Source organism: Taudactylus pleione, unplaced genomic scaffold (assembly GCF_031769625.1).
Source record: "Taudactylus pleione unplaced genomic scaffold, aTauple2 ptg002560l, whole genome shotgun sequence".
NCBI lineage: Eukaryota > Metazoa > Chordata > Amphibia > Anura > Myobatrachidae > Taudactylus > Taudactylus pleione.
The window spans coordinates 513,562-527,363 of NW_028286941.1; the positions used below are offsets into that span (position 1 = coordinate 513,562).

The 13,802-nt window shown below is 46.9% G+C and overlaps 1 protein-coding gene across 2 annotated transcripts in view; it reads left to right on the top strand.

Annotated features, from left to right (window-relative positions):
* NRBP1 (nuclear receptor binding protein 1) overlaps nt 1-13,802 on the top strand; it is a 138,712-nt gene that overhangs the window by 67,407 nt on the left and 57,503 nt on the right. For both annotated transcript variants that reach the window (XM_088466146.1, XM_088466148.1), the window contains one exon: nt 5,737-5,820. In XM_088466146.1, coding sequence (XP_088322272.1) covers nt 5,737-5,820 — 84 coding nt within the window. The remainder of the gene's footprint in view (nt 1-5,736; nt 5,821-13,802) is intronic.

Genomic DNA, 13,802 nt, shown 5'->3' on the forward strand with positions numbered 1-13,802 from the left:
CCTCTGACTACCGCCTTGAACTCACCTGACTAATGACCTCTGTGTACGGCCTTACACTCACCTGACTAATGACCTCTGACTACCGCCTTACACTCACCTGACTAATGACGTCTGACCACCGCCTTACTCTCACCTGACTAATGACCTCTAACTACCGCATTACTCTCACCTGACTAATTACCTCTGACTACCGCCGTACACTCACCTGACTAATGGCCTCTGACTATCGCCTTACTCTCACCTGACTAATGGCCTCTGTGTACGGCCTTACACTCACCTGACTAATGGCCTCTGTGTACGGCCTTACTCTCACCTGACTAATGACCTCTGTGTACGGCCTTACTCTCACCTGACTAATGACCTCTGTGTACGGCCTTACTCACCTGACTAATGACCTCTGTGTACGGCCTTACTCTCACCTGACTAATGACCTCTGACTACCGCCTTGAACTCACCTGACTAATGACCTCTGACTACCGCCTTGAACTCACCTGACTAATGACCTCTGTGTACGGCCTTACACTCACCTGACTAATGACCTCTGACTACCGCCTTACACTCACCTGACTAATGACCTCTGAGTACTCTCACCTGACTAATGACCTCTGTGTACGGCCTTACTCTCACCTGACTAATGACCTCTGTGTACGGCCTTACACTCACCTGACTAATGACCTCTGTGTACGGCCTTACACTCACCTGACTAATGACCTCTGACTACCGCCTTGAACTCACCTGACTAATGACCTCTGAGTACTCTCACCTGACTAATGACCTCTGTGTACGGCATTACACTCACCTGACTAATGACCTCTGACTACCGCCTTACTCTCACCTGACTAATGACCTCTGTGTACGGCCTTACACTCACCTGACTAATGACCTCTGACTACCGCCTTACACTCACCTGACTAATGGCCTCTGACTACCGCCTTACTCTCACCTGACTGACCTCTGACTACCGCCTTACTCTCACCTGACTAATGACCTCTGTGTACGGCCTTACTCTCACCTGACTAATGGCCTCTGACTACCGCCTTACACTCACCTGACTAATGGCCTCTGACTACCGCATTACTCTCACCTGACTAATGGCCTCTGACTACCGCCTTACACTCACCTGACTAATGGCCTCTGACTACCGCCTTACTCTCACCTGACTAATGGCCTCTGTGTACGGCATTACACTCACCTGACTAATGGCCTCTGTGTACGGCCTTACACTCACCTGACTAATGGCCTCTGTGTACGGCCTTACTCTCACCTGACTAATGACCTCTGTGTACGGCCTTACACTCACCTGACTAATGACCTCTGTGTACGGCCTTACACTCACCTGACTAATGACCTCTGACTACCGCCTTACACTCACCTGACTAATGGCCTCTGACTACCGCCTTACTCTCACCTGACTGACCTCTGACTACCGCCTTACTCTCACCTGACTAATGACCTCTGTGTACGGCCTTACTCTCACCTGACTAATGGCCTCTGACTACCGCCTTATTCTCACCTGACTAATGACCTCTGACTACCGCATTGCTCTCACCTGACTAATGACCTCTGACTACCGCCTTACACTCACCTGACTAATGGCCTCTGTGTACGGCCTTACACTCACCTGACTAATGGCCTCTGTGTACGGCCTTACACTCACCTGACTAATGGCCTCTGTGTACGGCCTTACACTCACCTGACTAATGACCTCTGAGTACTGCCTTGCACTCACCTGACTAATGACCTTTGAGTACACTCGCCTGACTAATGGCCTCTGTGTACGGCCTTACACTCACCTGACTAATGGCCTCTGACTACTGCCTTGCACTCACCTGACTAATGGCCTCTGACTACTGCCTTGCACTCACCTGACTAATGGCCTCTGTGTACGGCCTTACACTCACCTGACTAATGACCTCTGTGTACGGCCTTACTCTCACCTGACTAATGGCCTCTGTGTACGGCATTACACTCACCTGACTAATGGCCTCTGTGTACGGCCTTACTTTCACCTGACTAATGGCCTCTGTGTACGGCCTTACACTCACCTGCCTAATGGCCTCTGTGTATGGTCTTACACTCACCTGACTAATGACCTCTGACTACCGCCTTACACTCACCTGACTAATGACCTTTGAGTACACTCACCTGACTAATGGCCTCTGTGTACGGCCTTACACTCACCTGACTAATGGCCTCTGTGTACGGCCTTACACTCACCTGACTAATGACCTCTGACTACCGCCTTACACTCACCTGACTAATGACCTTTGAGTACACTCACCTGACTAATGGCCTCTGTGTACGGCCTTACACTCACCTGACTAATGGCCTCTGTGTACGGCCTTACACTCACCTGACTAATGGCCTCTGTGTACGGCCTTACACTCACCTGACTAATGACCTCTGACTACCGCCTTACACTCACCTGACTAATGACCTCTGAGTACTCTCACCTGACTAATGACCTCTGTGTACGGCCTTACTCACCTGACTAATGACCTCTGACTACGGCCTTGAACTCACCTGACTAATGACCTCTGAGTACTCTCACCTGACTAATGACCTCTGTGTACGGCCTTACACTCACCTGACTAATGACCTCTGACTACCGCCTTACACTCACCTGACTAATGGCCTCTGACTACCGCCTTGAACTCACCTGACTAATGACCTCTGTGTACGGCCTTACACTCACCTGACTAATGACCTCTGACTACCGCCTTACACTCACCTGACTAATGACCTCTGAGTACTCTCACCTGACTAATGACCTCTGACTACCGCCTTACTCTCACCTGACTAATGACCTCTGACTACCGCCTTACACTCACCTGACTAATGGCCTCTGTGTACGGCCTTACACTCACCTGACTAATGACCTCTGTGTATGGCCTTACACTCACCTGACTAATGGCCTCTGTGTACGGCCTTACACTCACCTGACTAATGGCCTCTGACTACCGCCTTACTCTCACCTGACTAATGACCTCTGACTACCGCCTTACTCTCACCTGACTAATGACCTCTGTGTACGGCCTTACTCTCACCTGACTAATTGACTACCGCCTTACTCTCACCTGACTAATGACCTCTGACTACCGCATTACTCTCACCTGACTAATGGCCTCTGTGTACGGCCTTACTCTCACCTGACTAATGACCTCTGTGTACGGCCTTACTCTCACCTGACTAATGACCTCTGTGTACGGCCTTACTCTCACCTGACTAATGACCTCTGTGTACGGCCTTACTCTCACCTGACTAATGGCCTCTGTGTACGGCCTTACTCTCACCTGACTAATGACCTCTGACTACCGCCTTACACTCACCTGACTAATGGCCTCTGTGTACGGCCTTACACTCACCTGACTAATGACCTCTGAGTACTGCCTTACTCTCACCTGACTAATGACCTCTGAGTACTGCCTTACTCTCACCTGACTAATGACCTCTGACTACTGCCTTGCACTCACCTGACTAATGGCCTCTGTGTACGGCCTTACTCTCACCTGACTAATGGCCTCTGTGTACGGCCTTACTCTCACCTGACTAATGACCTCTGACTATCGCCTTACACTCACCTGACTAATGGCCTCTGTGTACGGCCTTACACTCACCTGACTAATGACCTCTGTGTACGGCCTTACTCTCACCTGACTAATGACCTCTGTGTACGGCCTTACTCTCACCTGACTAATGGCCTCTGTGTACGGCCTTACACTCACCTGACTAATGACCTCTGACTACTGCCTTGCACTCACCTGAATAATGGCCTCTGACTACTGCCTTGCACTCACCTGACTAATGGCCTCTGTGTACGGCCTTACTTTCACCTGACTAATGACCTCTGTGTACACTCACCTGACTAATGGCCTCTGTGTACGGCCTTACTCTCACCTGACTAATGACCTCTGTGTATGGCCTTACACTCACCTGACTAATGACCTCTGTGTATGGCCTTACACTCACCTGACTAATGACCTCTGAGTACTGCCTTGCACTCACCTGACTAATGGCCTCTGAGTACTGCCTTGCACTCACCTGACTAATGGCCTCTGTGTACGGCCTTACACTCACCTGACTAATGACCTCTGAGTACTCTCACCTGACTAATGGCCTCTGTGTACGACCTTACTCTCACCTGTCTAATGGCCTCTTTGTACGGCCTTACTCTCACCTGACTAATGGCCTCTGTGTACGGCCTTACTCTCACCTGACTAATGACCTCTGTGTACGGCCTTACTCTCACCTGACTAATGACCTGTGTGTACGGCCTTACTCTCACCTGACTAATGACCTCTGTGTACGGCCTTACTCTCACCTGACTAATGGCCTCTGTGTACGGCCTTACTCTCACCTGACTAATGACCTCTGACTACCGCCTTACACTCACCTGACTAATGGCCTCTGTGTACGGCCTTACACTCACCTGACTAATGACCTCTGAGTACTGCCTTACTCTCACCTGACTAATGACCTCTGACTACTGCCTTACACTCACCTGACTAATGGCCTCTGTGTACGGCCTTACACTCACCTGACTAATGGCCTCTGTGTACGGCCTTACTCTCACCTGACTAATGGCCTCTGACTACTGCCTTGCACTCACCTGACTAATGGCCTCTGTGTACGGCCTTGCACTCACCTGACTAATGGCCTCTGTGTACGGCCTTACTCTCACCTGACTAATGACCTCTGTGTACGGCCTTACTCTCACCTGACTAATGACCTCTGTGTACGGCCTTACTCTCACCTGACTAATGGCCTCTGTGTACGGCCTTACACTCACCTGACTAATGACCTCTGACTACCGCCTTACTCTCACCTGACTAATGGCCTTTGTGTACGGCCTTACTCTCACCTGACTAATGACCTCTGTGTACGGCTTTACTCTCACCTGACTAATGACCTCTGTGTACGGCCTTACTCTCACCTGACTAATGGCCTCTGACTACCGCCTTACTCTCACCTGACTAATGGCCTCTGACTACCGCCTTACTCTCACCTGACTAATGGCCTCTGACTACCGCCTTACTCTCACCTGACTAATGACCTCTGACTACCGCCTTACTCTCACCTGACTAATGACCTCTGAGTACCGCCTTACTCTCACCTGACTAATGACCTCTGACTACCGCCTTGCACTCACCTGACTAATGGCCTCTGTGTACGGCCTTACTCTCACCTGACTAATGGCCTCTGACTACCGCCTTACTCTCACCTGACTAATGACCTCTGACTACCGCCTTACTCTCACCTGACTAATGGCCTCTGACTACCGCCTTACTCTCACCTGACTAATGGCCTCTGTGTACGGCCTTACTCTCACCTGACTAATGACCTCTGAGTACCGCCTTACTCTCACCTGACTAATGACCTCTGACTACCGCCTTGCACTCACCTGACTAATGGCCTCTGTGTACGGCCTTACTCTCACCTGACTAATGGCCTCTGACTACCGCCTTACACTCACCTGACTAATGGCCTCTGTGTACGGCCTTACACTCACCTGACTAATGGCCTCTATGTACGGCCTTACTCTCACCTGACTAATGGCCTCTGTGTACGGCCTTACTCTCACCTGACTAATGACCTCTGAGTACTGGTCTAGATACAGCTCCTACATGTGTGTTCCCTTTGCAATGCCTGGTCACAGTGATGGATTACTTTCTACCTTGGGTAACAGTTTTTTGTGATCAGATTTCTCCATATAAATGATCCCGGTCTTCTCTCCAGTGGCCCCAGATACCATCAACAATCATGTGAAGACCTGTCGGGAAGAGCAGAAGAATTTGCATTTCTTTGCACCGGAATATGGCGGTAAGTGTGCATTCATCCATGCCTGTATAACATAGCGTCTCATGTGTGATGCCTGTATAACATAGCGTCTCATGTGTGATGCCTGTATAACATAGCGTCTCATGTGTGATGCCTGTATAACATATCGTGTCATGTGTGATGCCTGTATAACATAGCGTGTCATGTGTAATGCTCGTATAACATAGCGTCTCATGTGTGATGCCGGTATAACATAGCGTGTCATGTGTGATGCCTGTATAACATATCGTGTCATGTGTGATGCCTGTATAACATAGCGTGTCATGTGTAATGTCGGTATAACATAGCGTGTCATGTGTAATGTCGGTATAACATAGCGTGTCATGTGTAATGTCAGTATAACATATCGTGTCATGTGTGATGCCGGTATAACATATCGTGTCATGTGTGATGCCTGTATAACATATCGCGTCATGTGTGATGCCTGTATAACATATCGCGTCATGTGTGATGCCTGTATAACATAGCGCGTCATGTGTGATGCCGGTATAACATAGCGCGTCATGTGTGATGCCGGTATAACATAGCGTGTTATGTGTGATGCCGGTATAACATAGCGTGTCATGTGTGATGCCGGTATTGCATAGCGTGTCATGTGTGATGCCGGTATAACAGCATTTAGTATGTGAGCAGTGCGGTATAACATAGCATTAGTATATGAGCAGTGCGGTATAACATAGCATTAGTATGTGAGCAGTGCGGTATAACATAGCATTTAGTATGTGTGTTACGTGTGTGGTGCTTGAAAAGTAATGTATCTGAATTTAATACTGTTTAACTGTTTGTTTTTATCTAAGTATATAATATCATACATGTGGCGTGTCTCTGATGTACACTAGAGGCTGTGTGTTATATCATGCATGTGGCGTGTATCTGATGTACACTAGAGGCTGTGTGTTATATCATACATGTGGCATGTCTCTGATGTACACTAGAGGCTGTGTGTAATATGCATGTGGCGGGTCTGTGATGTACACTAGAGGCTGTGTTATATCGTACATGTGTGTCTCTGATGTACACTAGAGGCTGTGTTATATCATACATGTGGCGTCTCTGATGTACACTTGAGGCTGTGTGTTATATCATGCGTGTGGCCTGTCTCTGTACAGTAGAGGCTGTGTGTTATATCATACGTGTGGCGTGTCTGTGATGTACACTAGAGGCTGTGTGTTATATCATACATGTGGCGTGTCTCTGATGTACACTGAGGCTGTGTGTTATATGCATGTGGCGTGTCTCTGTACAATAGAGGCTGTGTGTTATGTCATACATGTGTGTCTCTGATGTACACTAGAGACTGTGTGTTATAACATGCATGTGGCGTGTCTCTGATGTACACTAGAGGCTGTGTGCTATATCATACGTGTGGCGTGTTTCTGATATACACTAGAGGCTGTGTGTTATATCATGCGTGTGGCGTGTCTCTGATATACACTAGAGGCTGTGTGTTATATCATACATGTGGCGTGTCTCTGTACAGTAGAGGCTGTTTGTTATATCATACGTGTGGCGTGTTTCTGATATACACTAGAGGCTGTGTGTTATATTATGCATGTGGCGTGTATCTGATGTACACTAGAGGCTGTGTGTTATATCCTACATTTGGCGTGTCTCTGATGTACACTAGATGCTGTGTGTAATATGCATGTGGCGTGTCTGTGATGTACAGTAGATGCTGTGTGTTATATTATACATGTGGCGTGTCTCTGATATACACTAGAGGCTGTGTTATATCATACATGTGGCGTGTTTCTGATGTACAATAGAGGCTGTGTGTTATATCATACATGTGTGTCTCTGATGTACACTAGAGGCTGTGTTATATCATACATGTGTGTCTCTGATGTACACTAGAGGCTGTGTTATATCATACATGTGGCGTCTCTGATGTACACTAGAGGCTGTGTGTTATATCATGCGTGTGGCCTGTCTCTGTACAGTAGAGGCTGTGTGTTATATCATACGTGTGGCGTGTCTGTGATGTACACTAGAGGCTGTGTGTTATATCATACATGTGTCGTGTCTCTGATGTACACTAGAGGCTGTGTGTTATATGCATGTGGCGTGTCTCTGATGTACAGTAGAGGCTGTGTGTTATATTATGCATGTGGCGTGTCTGTGATGTACACTAGAGGCTGTGTGTTATATCATACATGTGTGGCTCTGATGTACACTAGAGGCTGTGTGTTATATCATACATGTGGCGTGTCTCTGTACAGTAGAAGCTGTGTGTTATATTATGCATGTGGCGTGTCTCTGATGTACACTAGAGGCTGTGTGTTATATGCATGTGGCGTGTCTCTGTACAATAGAGGCTGTGTGTTATATCATACATGTGTGTCTCTGATATACACTAGAGGCTGTGTGTTATATCATACATGTGTGTCTCTGATATACACTAGAGGCTGTGTGTTATATCATACATGTGGCGTGTCTCTGATGTACACTCGAGGCTGTGTGTTATATCATGCGTGTGGCGAGTCTCTGATGTACACTAGAGGCTGTGTGTTATATCATGCATGTGGCGTGTCTCTGTACAGTAGAGGCTGTGTTTTATATCATACATGTGGCGTGTCTCTGTACACTAGAGGCTGTGTGTTATATCATGCATATGTGGCGTGTCTCTGATATACACTAGAGGCTGTGTTATATCATACATGTGGCGTGTCTCTGATGTACACTAGAGGCTGTGTGTTATATTATGCATGTGGCGTGTCTGTGATGTACACTAGAAGGCTGATATGATATAACACACAGCCTCTAGTGTACATCACAGACACGCCACACGTATGATATAACTCACAGCCTCTAGTGTACATCACAGACACGCCACATGCATATAACACACAGCCTCTACTGTACAGAGACAGGCCACACGCATGATATAACACACAGCCTCTAGTGTATATCAGAGACACGCCACACGCATGATATAACACACAGCCTCTAGTGTATATCAGAGACACGCCACACGCATGAAATAACACACAGCCTCTAGTGTATATCAGAAACACGCCACACGCATGAAATAACACACAGCCTCTAGTGTATATCAGAAACACGCCACATGTATGATATAACACACAGCCTCTAGTGTACATCAGAGACACACATGTATGATATAACACAGCCTCTAGTTTACATCAGAGACACACATGTATGATATAACACACAGCCTCTATTGTACAGACACGCCACATGCATATAACACACAGCCTCTATTGTACAGAGACACGCCACATGCATATAACACACAGCCTCTAGTGTACATTAGAGACACGCCACATGTATGATATAACACACAGCCTTCTAGTGTACATCACAGACACGCCACATGCATGATATAACACACAGCCTCTAGTGTGCATCACAGACATGTATGATATAACACACAGCCTCTACTGTACAGAGACAGGCCACACGCATGATATAACACACAGCCTCTAGTGTATATCAGAGACACGCCACACGCATGATATAACACACAGCCTCTAGTGTACAGCAGAGACACACATGTATGTGTGTTATATCATACATGTGGCGTGTCTCTGTACAGTAGAAGCTGTGTGTTATATTATGCATGTGGCATGTCTGTGATGTACACTAGAGGCTGTGTGTTATATCATACATGTGTCTCTGATGTACACTAGAGGCTGTGTGTTATATCATACGTGTGGCGTGTCTCTGATGTACAATACTGTGTAAAAGTATTAGGCAGGTGAGGAGATAATGCTGCAGAGTAAGAATGCTGTCACACATAGAAGTGTTATTAGTTTGTATTTTGTATATTAATAAAAATAAAGTGAATGAATTTAAGAGAAATCTAAATCCATATTTGCTGTGACCACACTTTGCCTTCAGAACAGCATCAGTTCTCCTGGGTACACTTGCACACAGTCAGGGATTTTGTTGTAGGATTACAGTCAGGTGTATGAATAACCATCATACCAAACAGGTGACAGTGATCATCATTTTCATATGTAGGATGTAACACAGTCATTAACGGATACAGAAACAGCTGTGTAGGAGGCTTAAAACTGGGTGAGGAACAGCCAAACTCTGCTACAAAGGTGAGGTTGTGGCAGCCAGTCTCATGTCACAGGTCATACACTATGGTAAGGACTGAGCACAGCAACAAGACACAAGGTGGTTATACTGCACCAACAAGGTCTCCCCCAGGCAAAGATGTCTTAGTGCATCAGATGAGGCACATCATGGTTACTTCCCTTCTAAATCAGATGTCCAGCAGTGCCATCAGCTCATAACTGGCAGGAACCAGTGGGACCCAGGTACACCCATCTACTGTTAGGAGAAGTCTGGCCAGAGGAGGTCTTCATGGAAGAATTGTGGCCAGAAGCCATACCTTCTACATGGAAACAAGGCCATCGACTCAACTATGTACAAAACATAGGAACTGGGAGCAGACACATGGCAGCAGGTGATCTGTACTGAGGGGTCACAATGTGAGATATTGGGCTGTAACAGAGGAAGTTTGTTCTCTGAGGGGCTGGAGAGTGGCACAATAATGAGGGTCTGCAGGCAACAGTGATGCGTGGTGGAGAGCGGCACAGTAATGAGGGTCTGCAGGCAGCAGTGATGCGTGGTGGAGAGCAGCACAATAATGAGGGTCTGCAGGCAACAGTGATGCGTGGTAGAGAGCGGCACAATAATGAGGGTCTGCAGGCAGCAGTGATGCATGGTGGAGAGCGGCACAATAATGAGGGTCTGCAGGCAGCAGTGATGCGTGGTGGAGAGCGGCACAGTAATGAGGGTCTGCAGGCAGCAGTGATGCGTGGTGGAGAGCAGCACAGTAATGAGGGTCTGCAGGCAGCAGTGATGCGTGGTGGAGAGCAGCACAATAATGAGGGTCTGCAGGCAGCAGTGATGCGTGGTGGAGAGCGGCACAGTAATGAGGGTCTGCAGGCAGCAGTGATGCGTGGTGGAGAGCGGCAGAGTAATGAGGGTCTGCAGGCAGCAGTGATGCGTGGTGGAGAGCGGCACAATAATGAGGGTCTGCAGGCAGCAGTGATGCGTGGTGGAGAGCGGCACAATAATGAGGGTCTGTAGGCAGCAGTGATGCATGGTGGAGAGCGGCACAATAATGATGGTCTGCAGGCAGCAGTGATACGTGGTGGAGAGCAGCACAATAATGAGGGTCTGCAGGCAGCAGTGATGCGTGGTGGAGAGCGGCACAATAATGAGGGTCTGCAGGCAGCAGTGACGCATGGTGGAGAGAGGTACAATAATGAGGGTCTGCAGGCAGCAGTGATGCGTGGTGGAGAGCGGCACAATAATGAGGGTCTGCAGGCAGCAGTGATGCGTGGTGGAGAGCGGTACAATAATGAGGGTCTGCAGGCAGCAGTGATGCGTGGTGGAGAGAGGCACAATAATGAGGGTCTGCAGGCAGCAGTGATGCGTGGTGGAGAGCGGCACAGTAATGAGGGTCTGCAGGCAGCAGTGATGCGTGGTGGAGAGCAGCACAATAATGAGGGTCTGCAGGCAGCAGTGATGCATGGTGGAGAGAGGCACAATAATGAGGGTCTGCAGGCAACAGTGATGCGTGGTGGAGAGCGGCACAATAATGAGGGTCTGCAGGTTCCTTGCACGTTTGGGGCTACATGTCAGCATTGGAGTTGGGGATTTGGTCAGGATTAATGGCGTCCCCAATGCTGAGAAATACAGGCGGGTACTGATCCATCATGTGATACCATCAGGGAGGCGTCTGATTGGCTCTAATGGTTTTCTGCAGCAGGACAGCGACCCCAAACATACAGCCAATGTCAGTAAGGACTATCCTCAGCGTAAGAGCAGCAACCTGGACGCAGGGGTTCCGGACCGGGATTTACATAGACTGGTGCCCGAGTAAGTGCCACGTCTAGTTATAGACGGTGCCCTGTGCCCATGGACCACCAGCCATGCAGAGGGCGGGCACAGCAGATATTGGGTTAGATTTCCCTTCTATTCCTTCACTTTGCATTTTGTTAATTGATAAAAATAAACTAATAACACTTCTATTTATTACAGTTCTTACTATGCAGCATTATATCCCCACCTGCCTAAGTCTTCTACACAGTATTGTGTCACTGAGCTGTGTGTAAGATTATACGTGTAACATGTCACTGAGCTGTGTGTAAGATTATACGTGTAACATGTCACTGAGCTGTGTGTAAGATTATACGTGTAACATGTCACTGAGCTGTGTGTAAGATTATACGTGTAACATGTCACTGAGCTGTGTAAGATTATACGTGTAACATGTCACTGAGCTGTGTGTAAGATTATACGTGTAACATGTCACTGAGCTGTGTGTAAGATTATACGTGTAACATGTCACTGAGCTGTGTGTAAGATTATACGTGTAACATGTCACTGAGCTGTGTGTAAGATTATACGTGTAACATGTCACTGAGCTGTGTGTAAGATTATACGTGTAACATGTCACTGAGCTGTGTGTAAGATTATACGTGTAACATGTCACTGAGCTGTGTGTAAGATTATACGTGTAACATGTCACTGAGCTGTGTGTAAGATTATACGTGTAACATGTCACTGAGCTGTGTGTAAGATTATACGTGTAACATGTCACTGAGCTGTGTGTAAGATTATACGTGTAACATGTCACTGAGCTGTGTGTAAGATTATACGTGTAACATGTCACTGAGCTGTGTGTAAGATTATACGTGTAACATGTCACTGAGCTGTGTGTAAGATTATACGTGTAACATGTCACTGAGCTGTGTGTAAGATTATACGTGTAACATGTCACTGAGCTGTGTGTAAGATTATACGTGTAACATGTCACTGAGCTGTGTGTAAGATTATACGTGTAACATGTCACTGAGCTGTGTGTAAGATTATACGTGTAACATGTCACTGAGCTGTGTGTAAGATTATACGTGTAACATGTCACTGAGCTGTGTGTAAGATTATACGTGTAACATGTCACTGAGCTGTGTGTAAGATTATACGTGTAACATGTCACTGAGCTGTGTGTAAGATTATACGTGTAACATGTCACTGAGCTGTGTGTAAGATTATACGTGTAACATGTCACTGAGCTGTGTGTAAGATTATACGTGTAACATGTCACTGAGCTGTGTGTAAGATTATACGTGTAACATGTCACTGAGCTGTGTGTAAGATTATACGTGTAACATGTCACTGAGCTGTGTGTAAGATTATACGTGTAACATGTCACTGAGCTGTGTGTAAGATTATACGTGTAACATGTCACTGAGCTGTGTGTAAGATTATACGTGTAACATGTCACTGAGCTGTGTGTAAGATTATACGTGTAACATGTCACTGAGCTGTGTGTAAGATTATACGTGTAACATGTCACTGAGCTGTGTGTAAGATTATACGTGTAACATGTCACTGAGCTGTGTGTAAGATTATACGTGTAACATGTCACTGAGCTGTGTGTAAGATTATACGTGTAACATGTCACTGAGCTGTGTGTAAGATTATACGTGTAACATGTCACTGAGCTGTGTGTAAGATTATACGTGTAACATGTCACTGAGCTGTGTGTAAGATTATACGTGTAACATGTCACTGAGCTGTGTGTAAGATTATACGTGTAACATGTCACTGAGCTGTGTGTAAGATTATACGTGTAACATGTCACTGAGCTGTGTGTAAGATTATACGTGTAACATGTCACTGAGCTGTGTGTAAGATTATACGTGTAACATGTCACTGAGCTGTGTGTAAGATTATACGTGTAACATGTCACTGAGCTGTGTGTAAGATTATACGTGTAACATGTCACTGAGCTGTGTGTAAGATTATACGTGTAACATGTCACTGAGCTGTGTGTAAGATTATACGTGTAACATGTCACTGAGCTGTGTGTAAGATTATACGTGTAACATGTCACTGAGCTGTGTGTAAGATTATACGTGTAACATGTCACTGAGCTGTGTGTAAGATTATACGTGTAACATGTCACTGAGCTGTGT